Source organism: Abramis brama, assembly GCF_963993115.1.
Source record: "Abramis brama genome assembly, chromosome: 1".
NCBI lineage: Eukaryota > Metazoa > Chordata > Actinopteri > Cypriniformes > Leuciscidae > Abramis > Abramis brama.
Genome location: NC_139963.1, coordinates 62,723,804 through 62,744,470, shown reverse-complemented (window position 1 = coordinate 62,744,470; position 20,667 = coordinate 62,723,804). Strand labels below are relative to the sequence as shown.

The 20,667-nt window shown below is 38.1% G+C and overlaps 1 protein-coding gene across 1 annotated transcript; it reads right to left on the bottom strand.

Annotated features, from left to right (window-relative positions):
- Nucleotides 1-3,269: 3,269 nt before the first annotated feature.
- LOC311067913 (uncharacterized protein) lies at nt 3,270-20,002 on the bottom strand. The gene is made up of 7 exons (XM_084090056.1): nt 19,937-20,002; nt 12,813-13,127; nt 12,355-12,723; nt 11,962-12,048; nt 4,026-4,073; nt 3,800-3,880; nt 3,270-3,688 (listed from the first exon to the last, which is right to left on the bottom strand). The coding sequence occupies exons 1-7, from the start codon at nt 19,995-19,997 to the stop codon at nt 3,633-3,635; spliced, it is 1,017 nt and encodes a 338-aa protein (XP_083946182.1). The 5' UTR covers nt 19,998-20,002; the 3' UTR covers nt 3,270-3,632.
- Nucleotides 20,003-20,667: the final 665 nt, after the last annotated feature.

Sequence of the window (20,667 nt, the reverse complement as noted above, 5' to 3'; positions counted from 1 at the left end):
ATGTGTTGAATTTGCAGGGCGAGCTCAAACTAAAGCCTAGTTTGAGCTTGGCCTGCGAACTTTAGGGTCATAGGAAGGGAGTGTATGTGTGTAGCTATAGGTACATGACATGTTTAAGGGTGTTAACACCACATGTGTTTTTGAAGAGAACTTGGAGCATCTCTTGAAGCATCTCTTTTGAAGCCTTGTAAGGGGTTTTTTTCGGGTCCGCAATCCGGGTGAAGACACTCACGTGTTTATGTTATTTTTGCCTTTGGAATTTTTGTATTTTTCTGAATCTTTTTAATAAAACAAGGTCATGTTGTGGTGATTCGTAAAACTTGTTAAACAAGTCTCAGAGTATTTTTTCCTATTATTATTTCATGAATTTAGTAATGAAATATTAATGCTAGCGAACGCCCAGTGCATTCAAACTCAAGATTGATCTGGTTAGAGGCTCCGCCGAGGACCCTGAATCGACATCAGACATCCCTAATATGATAGACACTTGCACTTGTAATGACACATCAAGGATGTTAAGAGGCTAAAAGCAGGTTTAAAATGTGTTCACATATTAGATGGGAAAAACTTTACAGAGAGATTTATGGATATCTACTTTTTTTATGCTGTAAATCAGAATATGCTGTCAATAGCCTTAAAAAAAATTATTTTCGCCATGTTTTTTTGGAATAAAATGTAATATAAATCAGGCTGGGAATAATATATTTACAAATCCCTCTGTAAATGTCTTCATAATATAACTAGGTACAAGACTGGGAAGTTTGGTGTATATAATGGTGCTACTGAAGTGGAGATTCCAGACTTGGAGTATGAGAGAAAAGTAATTTAGAGAAAACGGGCTTTAAAGATTTATCATCAGCCAATGAGATTGCGCATTCAGCCCTTTTACTTTCACGATTGGTGGCTGATAAAAAGGAAATGACCATATTTGGATCCGACAGCATTGTACAGGAGAGAGAAAGCTTTCCAGCGGTGTGTGTGATGACAGGGAGCAGAGCGATCGCGGAGCAGCATGTTGACTAAGAACGCCAACTTTTGTTGAATTTATGAGAAATCTACAGACGCTAACAGACAAAGTTTAGTAAAATAAAGACCTAAATGTGTATTTCTGACTTTTTTTTCACCACAAGTCTGAAAGAAGACATGTTATTGAAGACAAATATCCAAAAATCTCAAAATTGACCAGTAAAAAAAAAAAACATTTTTGCCTGCTGTGTCTCGCCTTAATTGCAACAGATTATGATTATGTGATTATCTGACAGATTATGATTATTATATGATTATGACTACCCACAACGCTTCCCTGACAGGGCTTTGCAATAGCAAACAGAGAAAACAAAAGGCATGACTTATATCGCATCCAGCTAATCAACTCCGTTCAGCTCCATGATCCTTGTTTTTTCTTCATTTGAGCGCCTTGAAAAAGGATTTTTTGTAAAGCGACTGTGGTGAAGCAAAGACGGTGAGTCATGTCTTCTCCTGTTATTGTCACTTGCACTGCCTGCTACATGTACAGTATAGACTTCTCTGTCGGCGAAGAAAGCTTCACATGTGATAAATGCAGGGAGATAGTCAGGCTGACAGAGAAGATTTCAGAACTAGAGACACACATCCAAGCTTTAATCGAGGATAGTAAGAGTGCAAGAGCTTTAGATACTGCTTTGGATGCGACTAACTTAGTGAACTCTGTACGTTGTTCGGTTCTGGCTGTAGAGCCCGTGCAGCAGGGCAACTGGGTGACCGTGAGGCGCTGTAGTCGCGGGACAAAACACCGCTCTTCCGTTCCAATCACAACATTAAACAGGTTCTCCCCACTGAGAATCATGCTGAAAGTGCCCTAGTTATTGGCAATTCTATTACACTGAACGTGAAAATAGAGACACAGCCATCAAATTAAAATTAATGTTATAGAGGTGTGTGAACTCGCAAGTACGATGTCAGGCACTGTAATTTGCTCTGGCCCCCTTCCTGTTCACAGGAGTGATGAGACACTTAGTAGACTGTCCTCACTCAACGGCTGGCTGTCTAAGTGGTGTCCGCAAAATAATATAGAATTCATTGACAACTGGAAAAGTTTTTGGGGCAGACCTGTTGACCTATTGAAAGAGATGCTTCCAGAGGTCATAAATCCTCTTCTTAATATCATTAAGGGTGTATTCACACCTGTCTTGTTTGGTTCGATTGAATTGAACTCAAGTTCATTTCGCTCCTTGGTGCGGATCTTTTGGGCAGGTGTGAATACAGCAATCGCACTCGGGTGCGGACCGAACAACCGTACCGAGACCCAGCCGAAGAGGTAGTCTCGGTCCGGATCCAAACAAACTCTGGTACGGTTCGTTTAAGGTGTGAACATGACCCGACCCAATTGCAGAGAGCACTACACCTTTTTGGACAGGCTCAGATTTTTACTATGTAATTTGGGGTGATGAAATGCCTATATATTAGGGGTGCAACAGATCGCAGTTGATCCGTGATCTGTACGGACCAGCTGGCCCACAGTTCAGCACGCATGTGATTCGCGGATTAACTGCTGAATTTAACCATCATAGAGTGAAAGTTTACAATTTGGACATGTTTTGTCTTGCCAATTTACATATTCAAACAATTTTAAACGCAGAAGAAGAGGCGAAGATCGGGACTCGCACCCGAGGCACACGCATATAGAGAGAGAGTGAGAAAGGTGGGTTTCAGATAGCGCTCGAACACCGAAATTGATTCCTCTTTTGCGTTTCCTAAAGCTGATTTATCTAATGTTTGGACCATTATTCATCAGCACAGCCTGTATGTCATTATAACACAAGACAAAGTGGACAGAGCATTAAACATGAAACAAAAACGGATTGTGAAAGTTAACAAACCAGGCACTATGAAAAACAGATGATTCTGATTTGACACAGACTGTGTTTTTGCAAACAGCTGTTAAACATGAAGAATGCCTATTTTCCACATTCCCGACTGGAGGACTCGGGATGACAGACAAAGACTTTGCTGTGAACAGTGTATCTAGCAGGTCAAGACGACTCTGGTTTCAGTCTTCTAGTGTCCGACTGTTGAAGATATATGCATTTCAGGAGTAGCATTTCAGTAACAAACCAATTTTCTCAAACTGCAGAGACTTAAGCCACTTTCAAGAAACGACTGAAACGCTTCTTTTACATCAACACTCGACCCATTAATACTCACACTTACTATTCTATATTACAATACATTACCATCTCATGAGGGGGAATCACCAAATTTGTAACAAACATCTCAGGAAAGGAGACATATTAAACACAATTGCAGAGGTTTTATTAAGAAAATTAGCATTAATCATTCAAAATTTTAAAAAAAGATGCTAAAAACAGGAATGAACAGACAAGATACAAGAATCACCAAATCAGCTCCATCACACAGAACAGAGAGAGAGATTATACAGTCTGAGTCTGTCCATTACTGTATTAATATTATATTTAAAGCAGTTTACATATGAAGCACAAGAAAATTTAATCTAAACTTGGTGTCACTATTTCTTCATTGTGATCAGAGTTTTTTCTCTGTTTTCTGAGAAGAAAATAAAACAATGAACAATCCTCTGTAAGTTTTTGCTAATGTAAATATTGCTGCAGATTTGCTCAAAACTCATCAGTATTTTATTGTAATATTGTCGGCATCTCTATTTCCTCTGGGTGCTTCGAGTCCTTCCTCCCTGCAAAATAAAAGCATTGACTGACCTCTCGTATGTGTTTTTATCATGATTGCAGATTGTTCCAGATCAGATGAGTGTGAATCATCAGATTGTGTGCGGCTCAAAACTCACCAGCTCTTCTTGCACAGATGATCTGAAGAAGAATCACAGTAGGAGCAGCAAACACTGCGATCTCAACAATAATCACAATCACTGCAGGAAACATAAGAGGAAGAAGAGAAACTGTACATGACTGAAGTCAAGGGTATTCAACTATCAACAGTTATTGATGAAGCTTTTACAGACTGACTGATAGTTTAATGTTATAAAGCTGTCAGTATAAATGAACGTGTCGTACCTCTGTATAATGATACAGCATTCACACTGACTTCAGTTTCTCCTGGATCTGTGGATCACGTCTGTTAGTTCAGTTCAACACATAATGCCACATATACACAACACCATCATCACATAATACTCGAGCTTCACACAGGATTTTCATTTTAGCGGGGCTCAGCTCCCAATGAGTGTATGTAGCATGCGCTCTCATAATAGAAACGGCGCCGCTGATGTTGGTCTCGGGTCGGGTCGGGTTCGGTCTAAAAAATTGCAGCCGTTGTCGGGCTGGGGCCGGGTAGGGCTTGAGTTTTTGGCTCTAGACTGAAGCGATCAAGAATTAGTGTACAGTTAATCACATATTTTAGGGGGCTAGGCAGAAGTTTGCCCATACAGAAATGTCATATATTCACATATATGTGGTACACTGATAAATATATTTAAATATATTTTGAAAATATATTTTAAAAATGCTTATAACATAAGCTTAAATTGTTCTTTGTGTAAATATGTGTACATATGTGAAAATATGTTTGTGCCTTATATCATGTCAAGTTTTTAATCAGTGTGTTTTGCAATATTTGTTTCTACTTTTTGTAACCGGGTGTAATGGAGGAAATACACACCTGAAGCAAACTAATCGGGGTTTTATTCTGACTGCTGTTTTAAATAAGTAGGCCAACAGCGGTCGATGGGAGCACAATTAGACAGATAAAAGTCTAATAAAAAGACTTTTCTTGTTTGAAGAGATTTCACAAATTTTTTTTTTTTTTTTTTTTGATTTCACTAGTTAAAAATAAAATAAAAAATACTTAGCAATTGTGGAAAACAATTTACAGTAAATTTGGAGATGCAGTAGAATAAAATGTCACAAAAAGTTTAAAACGTGGATAAATGCCAAATCCACAAAAATACAAGTTTAGACCGTGGATAAATGCCAAATCCACAAAAATACAAGTCATACAGAATGAAATGTGTAAATCACACTGAAATACAGTGGAATGCACCACAATATGTCAGATTTAAATCTATTAGCCTACTCCATAACAAACCAAAATATGGTACAACTAATTGGAATACCTTTACCAATCACCACGAGGTTCACTCGTCACACGTGTGATCCAAATACATCAAGAAAGACGATAGTGTAAAGCAGTGAATCAGATCGATGCACGCACAGCAACATGGAGCTCTTCTGTACAGTGAAAATAGGCTTGTTTGAGATGAGCAAAATCTGCACAGAACCGATCACCGGTGATCAGCGCGAGATGCATGCCGGTTAGAAATGTGTCCGAGTGCGGTCCGCCTTGCTCTGATGTCATGCTGACGTATGTCAAAAGTCTCTCGCGAGGGCAAGGCGCCCGTGTCAGATTCTGCAGTCGAGCGCAGTTGCTCTCCACCGACTGCGCTGATCAAAAGCACGATGGGAAACGACTTGCTGACGACACAGCTTAATGCTCATTGGTTTAAACAACCGTGATGTATTGTTCTCTTTTAAAATGTTTTGATTTTAAAACTCTAATATCATGTTTTATGTGTATATGTTATATGTGAATATTCCCAAACTATCTGACAGTGCGATCTCTTTGGGTTATGCAATTTAATTTTTATAAAATAAATAAAAACACATATGTCTGTAAAGATAAAAAATATTGATAAACATGTATTTGGAATGGAATTAAATAACAAGTACTATGGGTGTCTTGTTCATTTTATTTATTTTCATATAAAAGCAACAGAACTTAAATTACATCCAGTTTATTAGCAACACTGTGCACGAGCGTGAATCCCGCGATATCCATCTTTGATCTCACAGGTGTCAGATCCACTATGAGAAGAGAGAACTGTCCGGCTTGCCTGCGCTTTTTTCACTCCTCCTCTCACTGCAGCCGCTCCTACTCTTGCATACATTTCAGGCGAGGCAAGGCGCATCTCAAACAAGCCTATTGCTTCTCTGGTCGCGCGCACGCATCCAAAACCAGTGAATAGTATCGCGAGAAGAGAGAGATTTTTTAAAGGGGCCACGAACATTTTTAATACAAAATAGAAACAATGTATACTACTTGGCCACATTTTGTTTCTACACCATGTTTAGTCTATTGCAGGGGTCGGCAACCTTTTTGTCATAAAGTGCCATTTTTAAATTTCCGAGTTCATCACTGTGCCACAACACACACATAGCCTATATATATATATATATACATGGGCGTCGGAACCATTGTATATGGGTGGGACAGGACCCACCCACTTTTTAAGATCAATGATATTATACCCACTCACTTTTACCGTCATCTTTTACAGTAGATGGCGGTAATACTCCCAAGGAGTGAGCAGCCAGTAACAAGTAGTAGTAGAAGAAGAACGCCGTAATCTCAGTTCTTGCGCATGCGTCCTGGTGCTCCCGTGAACTCTCGTCAGAGGCCCACATTGAAGAACAATAATAGTTGGATAAAGTCATTATTTTTGTTGTTTTTCCGCACAAAAAGTATTGTCGTCGCATGATAAACTTAAAGGGATACTTCACCTCTGGAAAGATGAATGTGTATTTAAAATAGGTCATTTATGTAGAAGAAATGTGAAGAAATTTTTGAATTTGGAGCTTTCTAGCCTGAGAAAAGCCAGAAAATGTATTTTTGGCTTATGTGGATGAAAGACAACAACTCCCAGAATGCACTTGCTTCACTGCCCTAGGAGGCCACGCCTACCGGTAAGACAGCGCAGTTGAAAACAATGTTAGGCTACCCTATGAGGCTACCAGTGAGTCTCCGTGACGAGTCTGCCTGGGATTTCGGGATCGCTACTCCCAAGCCACGCCTACCGGTTAGAGAGCGCAGTTGAAAACAACAAGAAGGTTAGGCTACTAACTTAGTGAGTCTCCGTGACGAGTTTGCCCGTGATTTCGAGATCGCCCAAAATGTCCGGGATTCGGCTTTTGCGTTCTACAGTCGCCATTCATTATGTTTACTGTGGCGAGCAGGACGAGGCTGACGGCCGCAGGAGAACGGCGCGAGGCCAGTGGCGTCATTACTGAGACGCGCAGGTCTCGCATCTCTCATGGAGGAGTGGGAATTTTCTTAGCAATGGTAAAACGCACATCAACCAATCACTTGTTTAGCGTTCATGTAAACACTACATTCAGATTCACCGATCGGAATGAATTCAGCTAGATTGAAACAAAAGGTGTGCATGTAAACAATGAATGGCGACCGCAGAACGCAAAAGCTGAATCCCGGACATTTTGAACGATCTCGCCCGCCGGACAAGTCCGGGAAAAGGAGGATGGTAACCCCTACTTACTCAGCTTTCTCCTACTATTCAGCTTTCTCCACAGAACAAGAGCCTGCTAGCTTAGCTTCCAAAGAAAGACGGCTGACACTGTGTACATTCTGTGAGTGAGATCCCTCCTCCTATGGGTGGGTTGAGAACATGCGGGACAGCTCCTTCACTGGCTGTCGTCTCTAGCCTCTGGCCAGAAAATCCTCGGATGAAGCAAAATGACGATTTTTGCGTCATCGGAGGATTTTTTCCAGACAAAAAATACATAAATCTCTCGTCTCAGGGGGATATGAGGGTGGAAAGCATGGTAATTCGAAAATACTACAGGTTTTCTACTAATACAAAGCTTAATGCTAAATCCTGAAGTATCCCTTTAATGTAGAGCCACTGTAGTCACTTGGACTATTTTAACGATGTTTTTAATAACTATTCTGGGCCGGCGAGTTTGGGTCCCTCTGAAAGTCTATGGAGGAGTGATAAAGCTGTCAGATTTCATCAAAAATATCTTAATTTGTGATCCAAAGATGAACGAAAGACTTACATGGTTGGAACAACATGAGGGTGAGTAATTACTGACAGAATTTTCATTTTTGGGTGAACTAACCCTTTAAATGGCTTTCCTGAGGTAAATTTGACATAATTGTTCTCCAGCTGTGTTATTGACCTCTTCACGCTGATAAAAAAACACTTATTGATTGATATGAGGAATATACATTTCGGTAAGTTGTAGCCTACTACTGTATCTTTCAACAGTGTTCATGTTTTTTACTATTAGCTAGTAGAGATGATGGGTTCACGTGCGCTAGGGATCTGTCACGTCACATTTACAAGCGCCAAAATGGTATTTATTGTTTGAATTTCGTAATAAAATTGAGAGAATCTGAGAGCTGAGATTTTTTTATATCATAACTAACCTGCTCTGTCTAGTCTGTCGGTCTCCGTGTCCTCTTTGCTTCGCGTTTTTTCTGTGCGTGAGAAAATGGATGTGTGGCGTGAGAGCGTGTGAAAAGTGTCAATTGCGTGAATCTCACGGTGAATGCGTGAGAGTTGACAGCCCTGTACGACTCTTTGTACTTCTGTCCTACTTCCGACTTTTCGGCTATTTTTTGTAGCTGGATATATATCATTTGGTGTGTCTAAATATGAATGAGGATACGGTTATTGATAAATCGAATTGTTATTGTTGTTCTTATTATCATTTAGGAACATTTTGGGGTTGCTTCAGCCCCCCTAAAATAGGCCTAACGACGTCCCTGAGGCCTACTATCCACTTAAAAAAAAAATAAGTTTCAAGTTTTTATCTTTTTTTCTTCTTATAATTCACTTCATCAGTATTTTTTATGTGTTAATTCTAGATGTATATTCATGTAAATTCGGCATAACTTTGACGTGTTTTAATGGGTGAGCGCGCTGAACATTCAAGTAGCCCCCATTTAGCATTTAACCCCCTGGGGTCGGCTATCGCGCCGGCGCGATAGGCTCGTTTTTTTCCTTACGAGTGCAAAAAAAAATAAAATAAAAAATAATTAATTTTTATCTTATATGCTTGTGTTATACATCAATCCATCCTGTTTAGTGTGCATTTTTTTTGTGTATGCTCATAATAAAAACAAAGTGTTGTGCTTTTCGCCAAATAAAGAAAAATAAACATGATGCTACTCTCCGTCAGTGAAGTCAATTCTGAAACGCGTCCGAAAATGAACTGTAACTCAGCGAATACTGAGTCAAACAGGCATACAGACACACAGGCATGAAGCTTGAATTATCTTCTTTTAAATGAAGTAATTTATATAAAAAACAAATATTCTCAGTTCATGTAATCTGTAAGAAAAGAGCGAGATGTCAGTCGTTCTCATCTCATCTAATTACTTGTAATGTGACCCCGCCCACGGAGAGCGCGCGCTATTCAAACGCAAATGACTGAGGCAATCTGTGCAAACTGTGAACGCCCCCATCAGCTCGAGAAAACAAGTTGAATCAGATCATTGTAGCCTACTTGTTTACACCGTCTCGCAGCGCTGTGAGGAATAATAATAATGGAAAATGTACCTCAGAAGTGCGGGTATATCGAGGAGCAAGCTGAGGAATGCTGTAGTAAGTTTTTTTCCTTCTCACGTGAATCGGGTTTCTGTTTGTGAATGAATGAACGGCAGAGATGCGCTGTTTACCACAGCTCGCAAAAAGACAGTTTAAATTTAAATGGCGTGTGTGAATGAATGATGATGTTTTAGCAAACTGTATTGCTATACTGAGATGAGTAAAAATCGACTGAAATATGTTGAAATAAAGTGTCTAGGTTTTGACATAAATGCAAATATAAATGTAATTTGACAAAATATCGATTTTCAAATACTGCTGTATTGAATGAACAGCTTTTAGCAAACTCTATTGCTATACTGAGATGAGGAAAAATATCAAAAATTATCAAAAATAAAGTCATCAAATAATACGTTTTGTATACTTTAGTTTTTAAAAAGAAAGATTGAATTGTTGTTGTAATTGTAACCTTTTTAATAAAAATATATATATTTATAAGGTAGATGTAAACAAGTAAATATAATTTTTTTCTTTAAATAATTTGTATTGTGTTTTATTAGTGACAAATTAATTAACTCACAAAAATGTGTGTATATATATGAAGAGTTCAGCAAAAGCCTCTAAATGCCATCTGAAATTTTCTTCTAGAATGATCATTTTTATGAAGCTTGTATATTTAAGTTAGCTATAGGTGACAAACCTGAATGAATGGCTCATTAAGTATGCAGGGGCATTGTCTCATCAGATGTGAACTACTAAATATGCATGATCGTTTACGCCCCATCCGCATATTGGCTTTCCAAACTAAAAGTGTTTCACAAAACTTAAATCAATGTATCGTTTTATGTGAATGATTAGGCAGGATGATTTTCACATCATTTTGAAGAAAAAACTCTTCACGCGACGACATCCATTAGTCAAAAGTCTTATTGACATATATTTAGTATGTGTTTTGTGGCCTTATTTCAGAAACTTTCATTTTTAGTTTTTTCAATAACCATGCATAAACATTATTCTCTCAAAAATGAAAACATGTACATACATGTGGCTCAAATATTATGGTAGTCCTGTTTGTGCTAAATAGAGTGTAATTTTTTTTTTGCCATTGATATGTTTATAAGCAACTGAAAAAAGCACAAATGTCAGGGCATGTCAGAACATCTCAAGGACCCCAAAAACACCCCAGACCCCAGAGGGTTAAACAGGAGCGGAGGGAGTTACCATGGAAACGGGGCGGAAACTCAACTGACAAGCTGCAAAAACTCTGTCTCACTGTTGTTTTCACGGCTTCCAGGCAAGTTTATTCCCTAGAGTAACACAAATAATACACACAATTGTTCACTTCTGCATGATCTGGCCCACATGCAGTGTGGAATGACAGCCCTTGGGCGGACCGCTCCTGTTTGCCAGATCCGCTCCTGTTTGCCAGATCTGGGCCACAAGCAGGCCATAGAAATGCCACATGTCAGCCAAGAGCAAAGAAATAAACCAGAACTGGACCTTATCTGAGCCACAAAACCTGTGTATATTAAATATGGAGTCACCTCAGCCTTAATAAGCCTGTTAACAAGCAGAATCACTGAAGGAAAGAAGAGAACAGAAAAAGAGACGAGCAGAAACACAAGAACTACAACTGACTTCAGACACAGTCTTAGATGAAATCCAGTGAAGAGAAAAGAAGACATTAAATCTGTGAAGATCTCAGCAGAGGAGGATTAAACAACTCCACAAACAGCATTACCAGCTTCACTTATTACTATTTTGCAAACAGGAGCGGATCTGGCAAACAGGAGCGGTCCGCCCAAAGGCCGTCATTCCTCGCTGCATGAGGGCCAGATCATCTTTCCACATGTGGGCCGGATCTGGGCCGAAACAATGTTGCTATCTACTTTTTCCTCACAAAAAGAGTACATACTTTTAGGGCGTAGTATAAGTAGGCGAACTGAGCATTAGAGTAAAAATAGGTGAAGTCGGCCATTTTCTCTTCAGTTTCATCTGAGCTGTTGAGGTGAATGGCAGGACAAACTTTCTCCGGTCAGACGAAACAAAATGTAGGCAGAGATAACTATTTTTCTTTAGGGTCAAAAATATTCTTTTAAAAAAGATATTTGAATCAGTTTATTTCATATTGGGGTCATAAGACACCCAGACTTGATGAATAACTGAAGTTTTATATGTTAAACTTGTTGCCGAGCATTACGAGTGTACGGCTTATTTTGTGTTTCTCTTTTTTTGTATATTTGTTTTGTTTACTTTTACATGTATGATTTTTGATAATTTTGTGAGTGGATGAGCAGTATTTTATGTCTGTTTGGTGTTTTTCATGGATCTACAGTGAATGCGCTGCATGGATGAGCTCAACATATCGTCTTCATGTGACGCTTTCTGGGAGAATCGAGTGTAAGAACCGGAGTGTTATATGAACACACTACTCTCACTGTTTATACTAAACATGTCCTAGAATATGCATAAGTACGCTAATTGGGACACACCATAAAAGTCCATGAAATGAAACTAAAACAACAACTCAATGTGACAATCATACTGTAGAATATGACAGTCATATTTTGATGAGTTAACACTGAAGATAACTCTAGCATTATGCTCTGAAAAGCACTGATGTGAGAAAGACAGTGATGATGTACCTTTAGAAACGTGTGTGTTTATAGTTGAGGGATCCTGAGAGTGTGTGATGTGGACTGGATTCACTGCTGTCGTTGAATCAGCTTGAGCTGTGAAGATGAATGTTAGTTCAGATCATTAATACTGTACAATATGACCATCATATTTTAACTTTGATCATCACATTACATAAAAAGTTAATATTTTTGCTGTCAAGTTTCAATTCCTTTATTATTTCCAGCATCACGTTTTGGACTGTTACTTCACTGCAGTTCATTAGTTTGAAGCAATGCTTTGAGTTACTCTTCTGTGAGAGTCAAAGAAGCTTTTGTTCCCTCAGTTTGTTCTGGTTCAGTGATACTGATAGACCTTAGTGTTACTGACATTATGAGGGTCTTCTAACACTGTTTTCTCACCTGAATACTTGACAGTGTATCTGACTGAGGTCTTGAGTTGATTTCTCTGAGTAAGCTGACATCTCCACTCTCTGTTGTTATCTTCATTCAGGAGTGTTGTAGTCAGAGTGATGTTACAGGGATATTGATCTGATGATGATAATATCTGATATCTGGAGTCTGTCTTCAGATCAACACCAGTCTGATTCACCCACAACAGCTCAAATCCCTCAGAACTGACCAGATTATCACAGGAGAATCCAGTATATAAATACAACTGACAGGAGAGAGTCACAGAGCGGCCTGGACTGATCTCAGTCTGTGAGGATGAAGATGAGGATGAAGATGATGATGATGATGATGATGATGATGGTGATGGAGACACTGAAACTGAACACAAGACACAAATCACAGACTCTTCAACCATCATCTGAGTTTAAAGGTAGAATTTTAAATTTACCACATAATCATAAACTTACCTTGAAGAACATGCAGAAAAACAGGTGCATCAGGGTCTTGTTGTCTGTCATTCACATATTGTCTGCAGGTGTATAATCCATTATCTTCTTCTGTGACGTTCTTGATGTTCAGAGAGCAGTCAGACTCCAGACTCAGTCTCTCATGTTTCTCTGTGTCTTTCTTCTTTATCCCTAAACCAATCAGTTCAACTGTTGCTGAATGGTTGTTAGAGTAAATCCATGTAGTTGATTTGCAGTCAGAAAGAGCATTATTACAGGACAGATGAGCATTTTCACCAGAACTGATGAACACATGATCCTCCACTCCACTGATACCTGAAACACAGTATATCTCAGTGATCATTATGATATATTTACTTTACTTTACTTTATACTTTATTAGTCCCATCACTGGGAAATTTGTCTTGGACAACGTGCAAAGTCCATGCATACAACAACATACATTAAAAACGAATATAAATAAGTTAAATACATAAAACATAATGGCAATCAATATGTACAATACAACATACATTAAAATAAATAGAAAGTAAGTGAAGTTAGATACATAGAAGACACAGTGGCAATTCATAATATTTTATCTGTTTAACACTTTGATTGCAGTAGGAACAAAGGAATTTTTCAGTCGATTAGACCTGCACATCAAGACCCTATACCTCCTTCCTGATGGTAATAATTTAAAGTTGGCATTCAGGATATGAGTATCGTCTCCAACAATGTTCCTGGCATGGTTTAAAATTGAAGCATCGAACAACTCTTGTGGTGATCGTCTCTCCTCACCCCCTATAATTTTAAAGGCGGTGTGCACCAAACATCCTAATCTTGATTTTAATTGGACAGAGAGATTACCATACCATGCAGTAATACCATATCTAATCAAGCTCTCGAAAATAGACTGGTAAAACAAATACATGATTCTCTGATTCACTCCAAACGCTTTTAACCTGTGTAGAAAGTATAGTCTCTGCTGTAGCCTGGAACAAAGATTGTTGACATGAAAAGACCAGCATAGTGAATTATCTATAAAGACTCCCAAGTACTTATATGAAGGGACCTGTGCAATGATATTACCGTGTATCATTACCGGACTATGGTCCCCTACACTTCTAGGATCGAAAATCATCTCAACCGTCTTAGTTCCATTTAGTATTAAGGAGTTATTGTCACACCAACCTACAAATCTCTTCACCTCAGAGAAATAATGAGAAACATTATCTTTCCTATTTAATAAGCTTAAAATTGCTGTATCATCAGAAAATTTGATAAAAAAAAGTATTGTCTTGACGTGCTACGCAATCATTGGTGTATAGTGTAAATAAAATTGGTGAGCAGACACATCCCTGCGGGGCTCCCGTGTTCGTAATTTTAACCTCAGAATACGAGTTGTTGACTCTCACCTGTTGTGTACGGTTGTTCAGAAAGGAATAGAGCCACTTAATACAGTATGGATTTACCTTAAACTGCACAGCAAAAACTCCAGTGTTAAATGAACTCTCCTGGGAGTTTATATGGCTCCGGACTCAAGAGTGTTAACCCTCTGGGGACCAAGGTGTTTTTGGGGCCCTTGAGATGTTCTGACATGCCTTGACATTTGTGCTTTTTTCAGTTATTTATAAACATGTTAATGGCAAAGGTGTAAATTCACTCTATATAGCACAAACAGGGCTACCATAATATGCGAGCAACTTGTATGTAGATGTTTGTATTTTTAAGAGAATAATGTTTATGCGTGGTTATTGGAAAAAATTAAAATGAAAGTTGCTGAATTAAGACCACAAAACACATATTAAATATGTGTCCACAATACTTTTGACTAATGGATGTTGTCCCTTTGAGTTCTAGCTTCAAAATTATGTGAAAATAGTCTTGCTTTATCGTTCACAAAAAAAAATACATTGATTTAAATGGTGTAAAACAGGTTTTGCTTGGAAAGCCAATATGCGAGGGGGAGGAGTAGTTTACACCCACTCTGCATAATGACTCTGCCTAATGAGCCATTCTTTCAGGTGTGACACTGACTGAGCCACAATGCAAGGACAAAAGATGTATTTAGAAGAAGACTTATATTGACCATTTAAGATTTCGCTTACATCTCTCTTGTAAATATGTTTTGCTATTTTATTAAAAAGGTTACAATTACAACAATAATTACAATTTCAACAATATTTCAAGTGTACTCTTTCTTTGTAAAAAAGAAAAAGAAAAAAGATTATAGGCCTACATTTTATCATATGTATTCATTAGTTTGAATATAGCCAACATTGGAACATCTAACATCTTAGTCTATGACTTTATTTTTGACAAATATATATATATATATATATATATATATATATATATATATATATAACGTTAGATATGAGCAGAAATTGCTAAACAAAAGCTTATTTGATGTGGCAGTATATTCTACAGTAGCCTAAAAACTGTACCCAAATCTAGTCAACAAGTGACTGACTGTAACGTTGTTTTTATGAAATATGAGGGCATATAAATGCTAATTTGCAGTTTAATACGTTGCTTATACAAATACATTTTATTTCAACATATTCCTCATCTCAGTAGGCTATAGCAAAGCAGTTTATTCTTTCACACACAGACGCGCGATTTATATTTAGGCTAAACAGTCTTTACAAATATGTCCCCTTCATTCATCTCACAGAAAGGCGAGTCATATTATAGAAATGCGATTCATCTTTTTGCGGTTTGCATAGGCCTACACTAACGTTATTCCATAACGTTATTCCACACTTGAGAAAAGAAAACAGCCTACCTCACTCCTCAGCGGGATCTGCTCCTCATATCAGGAGATATTGCTCCTCATATCAGCACTGTTCTGAGGAATCTTTTCTCCATAAGGTAGGCTATATTATGCCTCACTCGATCGCGACGCGCTTTGTTTACAGCTGATGTGGGCGTTTAACAGATCTTCAATAGTTCTCAGAATTTGCGTTTGAATAGCACGCGCTCTCCGGGGAGTGGTCACATTACTGTGAATGAGCTCGTAATGAGCTCGACTGGAGTCGCTCTCTTTTTATACAGATTACAGAAGCTGAGAATATTTGTTTTTTATATAAGTTACTTCATTTAACAGATGCGATCTCAAGCTTTATGCCCGTGGGTCTGTTTGCCTGTTTGACTGAATTTTCGCGGAGTTATAGATCATTTTCGAACGCGTTTCAAATGGGAGTTAATTTTTCTTTATTTGTCAAAAAGCAAAACACTTTTTTTTTATTGTGAGTATACAGAAAAAAAATAGAAACTGAACAGGATCGATTGATGTATTACACGAAAATGAAAGATCAAAATTAACAGAGCATTTAGTGTTTATTTTCATTGCTAAAAAAAAAAAAAACGAGCAAAACCCGCGGGCGCGTTTTTGGTCCCCAGAGGGTTAAAGTGTTAAAATACGAGTGTTAAATTAACACTCAAGAGTGTTAAAGTTAATGAGATAATTAAGTGATTAATTGAGTGATGATTGACCATTATTGAAGATACATGATGTTAACAAGCAGAATCACTGAATGAGAAAAAAAGCACAATTTAAGTCACCATTATGGGGATCAGTGTTTGCTTTAGTTGGGCTTGTGACCCTTACATGTTTAACATTAGATTTTGTTTGGCTGTTGTATCTGAGTTATAACATCCAGATGAACAAAGAGGAAAGTTGATCAGGTGGTGTTGGTTATGTTTTGACATCATCATCATTTGACCTGAATCACTGAACTCATTTAGAGTCTAATCTCTGGCTTAAATGTATATTGTTAATTACAGCATCACTGTGATTCTACAGCATAAGATCGAGAATTTTCTAAATAATCCAAAGGATGTTTTAAAAGTTGTTCTGATGAAGATAAAAATCTTTCTTTTAGGCACACACAGACATCAAGAATCAGTGTATGAATCTCAACAATGGTGACAAACAGAATATTCAATTAGGAAAAGGAAATTACTAAGACAATTCAGATCATAATTTATTCATACCGCAACGCATGATGGGAGCCATGAATGAGTTTTGATTGGTGGCACCCAGAATGCACTGCAACATGCTTTATTATTGTCACCATTGTTGAGATTCACAGGCTGATTATTGATGTCAGTGTTTCTACATAAAGTAATTTTCAAAGTCTTTTGATCAGAACAACTTTTGAGGAATATTTTGGATTATATTGAAAATGCTGAAAATTGTTTGTTATAGAATCATAGGGCTGCTGTAATCAACAAGGTAGTCATAACTCTCGAAATGAGATTTGTGATTCAGGTCAATTTATGATTATGTCAAAACATAAACTGATCACCATTTCTCTTTGTTCATCTGGCAGTTATAACTCAGATACAACAGCCAAACAAAATCTAAATTTAATGATTTAAGGGTCAAGAGCCCAACTAAAGCAAACACTGATCTCCATAACGGTGTCTTAAAAAAATGATTTTCTCCTTCAGTGATTCTGCTTGTTAACATCAGGTGTCTTCAATAATGGTCAATCATCACTCAATGAATCACTTAATTAGCTCATTAACTTCAACACTCTTGAGTGTTAATTTAACACTCATGTTTTAACACTTTAACACTCTTGAGCCTGGAGCCATATAAACTCCCAGGAGAGTTCATTTAACACGGGAGTTTTTGCTGTGCTCTTTTAACTTTGTTGTTAGCAACATGGGATTTAAGGTATTAAACGCTGAACTAAAATCAATAAAAAGTAAACGGGCATATGCTTGAATGTCTTCTAAGTGACTGCTGACCAAATGAGAGATGTAGTTAATGGCGTCTTCAGTACCTCACCTCTCCCTATATGTGAATTGAAGCGGGTCGAGTAATGGTTTGACTTGATCCTTTAACCCCATTAAAACAAATCGCTCAAAACACTTCATAACATGAGATGTGAGGGCCACTGGTCTAAAATCACAATTCTCCACTGAGTTCTGTTTCTTAGGAACTGGTATAACAATGGATTTCTTCCATAGAGATGGAATAGTATGTGAGTCCAAAGATTTTTGAAAAATGGGGCAGAATGCCGTGGATAGCTCCATTGCACAAGTTTTTAACAAAAAGGCAGAAATTCTATCCGGACCCATAGATTTTTAAGAGCATACACCTCTAAATAAAGTGCTGACCACCTGTGGGTCAACCACTAACCTCTGACCCGGTTCACATATTACATTGTCCAGAACACGTATAATCAGCTGGTGACTCAAACCTAAGAAAAAAGTCATTTAAATCATTTGCCCTTTGTTCATCATCATTAGTTATAAAAGTTTTGTGAGGTGGTGCCATATTTGTTACAACTTTCATTGCTTCCCAAAGTTTTTTTGAATTCCCTGTAGCAAAATGATCTTCTATTGTATTATATTTTTTCCTTGCCCCCTTCAGTAATATATTCAATTCCTTTTGGACTATTTTTAATTTAATTTTGTCATGATTTATAAATGCCAACTTCTTCCTATTCAAACATTCCTTAACTTCCTTTGTTATAAAACTTTTGTTATTTGGAAATACCGTTACAGTTTTCTTCTCCACAATTGAGTCCACACAAAAATGTATATAGTCCGTTATGGATTCTGTGGCCGTCTCAATGTCCATCTCGTGAAAAAGATCCCAATCCGTGGAATCAAAGCAGCCTTTTAAGGTCTCAATACTATCCTCCGACCAAACCGAGATTGTCTTTGTGTGTGGCTTAGCACTTTTTAATAGAGTTTTATAAGTTGGAATCAAATGAACAGTGTTATGATCACAGTTAGATAGAGGAGGTTTGGCCTTAGCAACATATGCATCCTTAACGTTTCCGTAACATTTGTCCAAAATCTTATTACCTCTAGTGAAGCACTTAATATATTGTTCATATCCCGGTAGCATAAGCTCCAGTCTACACTGATTAAAGTCTCCAAGGATAAAAATTGGAGCCGCTGGAGTGCGCCTTAATTGTTCGTTGACACAGTCACACACCTGGCCGCGTTAGCGGCATTCCCGCTTGGTGGAACGTACACCGCACAAATAATGATGTTTCCAAATTCACGCGGTAGATAAAAAGGCCTTAATGATAAACATAATAATTCCACATCGGGATTGCACACAGTTTCTCTCACCGTATGCTGGCAGCACCATTTGTCCTTGATGTATATACAGACACCGCCGCCTCTTGATTTGCCCGAGTTTCCATCCCTGTCTGCACGAACAAGCGAAAACCCATCCAGTTCGACCAAAGAGCAAGGGATGTCCCGATGAAGCCATGTCTCCGTGAACACCATCAAGCAGGACTCGCAATACTCGTGCCATGTCCTTGTGATCGCGCGTAGCTCCTCAATTTTGTTCTTTAAGGACCGCACATTGCTTAAAATCACAGACGGAAGAGGAGGTTTATTACCACGGTTCCGAAGACGGACTTCTCCTCTCTTCCCTCTTTTCCTGGGTTGCGCCGAAAATGCGCTCTTCCTCCTGAAATCAACAGGTAAATCCGTGGGAGGCAATGTTCTTTCAGGCCTCAGAAGGAGCAATTCTGCTCTGGTATAGCACACAGATGGTACAGCGACAAAGTGTGCAGATGATACACGATTCAGTGCAAGGATCCTTCCTCCAATCAAAGTCAGTAATAGGAATTGTACCAAAAACGTCTTCATTATGATCAATCACTTTAACACATTAAAACCATTTAAAACGTTAAACAATTCAAATCAAACTCGACACGAACAACAAACAGACAGTGCACGTGTCCGTGTCGCCAGCTGAGCAGCGCCACCGGAAGTTCTTTCCCTTTTTCCCTTCTTTTCTTATATATTAATAAATGAACACAATAAAACATACCAGCATAAAAAGCAGAAGTTTTCAATCATATTATTTTTCCTCACTTAAAGCAAACAACACACTGTCCAGAATAAACTATTAGTCTTCATCAGAGAGCTGTTCAAATCACTGACATACTCTTAATATGAAGATAATTCTTCATCATCAGATGTTTGAGTAACACTATGTCCAGTATCAGGAATAATACAGTATGATCTGTGTGTATCAATACACAACTCTGAGATCACAACGTGAATGTGTGCAAGAATAAACTGAGCATGTTCAAATGAACTCTTTCCAGACTAATTCCACTAAATGTCTTTAGAGAAAATACAGATTTCTTTACCTGTGAGAAGTGAAGAGAGAATGATCAGTCCCAGCAGACACAGATCACACTTATCAGCCATTTTGTGTTTCTGACAGTCTTTCTCTTCATTATATATAGTTACAGCTCTTCCTTTAAACATCATCAGCTCCTCCTCTTGTTGTGTAACTTCCTCTCATCTGATCTGATCAAATGAGTGTTGAAAACCTGCTAGAGTTGCTATAGTGACACTAAAGTGTTGCTTTAAGTGTGTGTCTGTTTTGTGTGCTGTGACACAGACGGAGCTGTTTAAAGCGATTCAGAGATGCTTTTAATGCTATTTTGCATTTAATTTGCTGTAAAAATCAATGTTGCAACCCTGGCTCATGTGAAAAACATTCCTGTGGCAACATTTTTGCAAGACAATAAAATACGTTGCGTTGTGCACGTTTCACAACAGTTTCAAAGTGAAATGTCCAGTGAGTGGCGCTAAAAGATTAACCATCACGCTTTAAAATAACGTACACCTACACTATACCCTTAACCAGGGGTCGGCAAGTAACTTTGGCCGCGGGCCAATATTTTTTTAGCCAGTAGATGGCGGGCCAGCTACACGGAGTAAGCCTAAGGTTCCTTTATTAAACATTAGTTAATGTATTAACTAACATGATCTAACAATGAGCAATACATTTATTACTGTTTGTGTTAATCTTTGTTAATTTTAGTTAATAAAAATAAAGCTGTTCATTGTTTGTTCATGTTAGTTCACAGTG

Bases quoted from the DNA above. Each gene is read 5' to 3' on its own strand.
- LOC311067913 (XM_084090056.1), bottom strand. From the start codon at position 19,997: ATGGCTGATAAGTGTGATCTGTGTCTGCTGGGACTGATCATTCTCTCT. The intron at 12,724-12,812 runs GTAAGTTTATGA...TCTTGTGTTCAG, and splicing joins TTTTCTGCATGTTCTTCAAG to TTTCAGTGTCTCCATCACCA. The intron at 12,049-12,354 runs GTGAGAAAACAG...TCATCTTCACAG, and splicing joins ATACACTGTCAAGTATTCAG to CTCAAGCTGATTCAACGACA.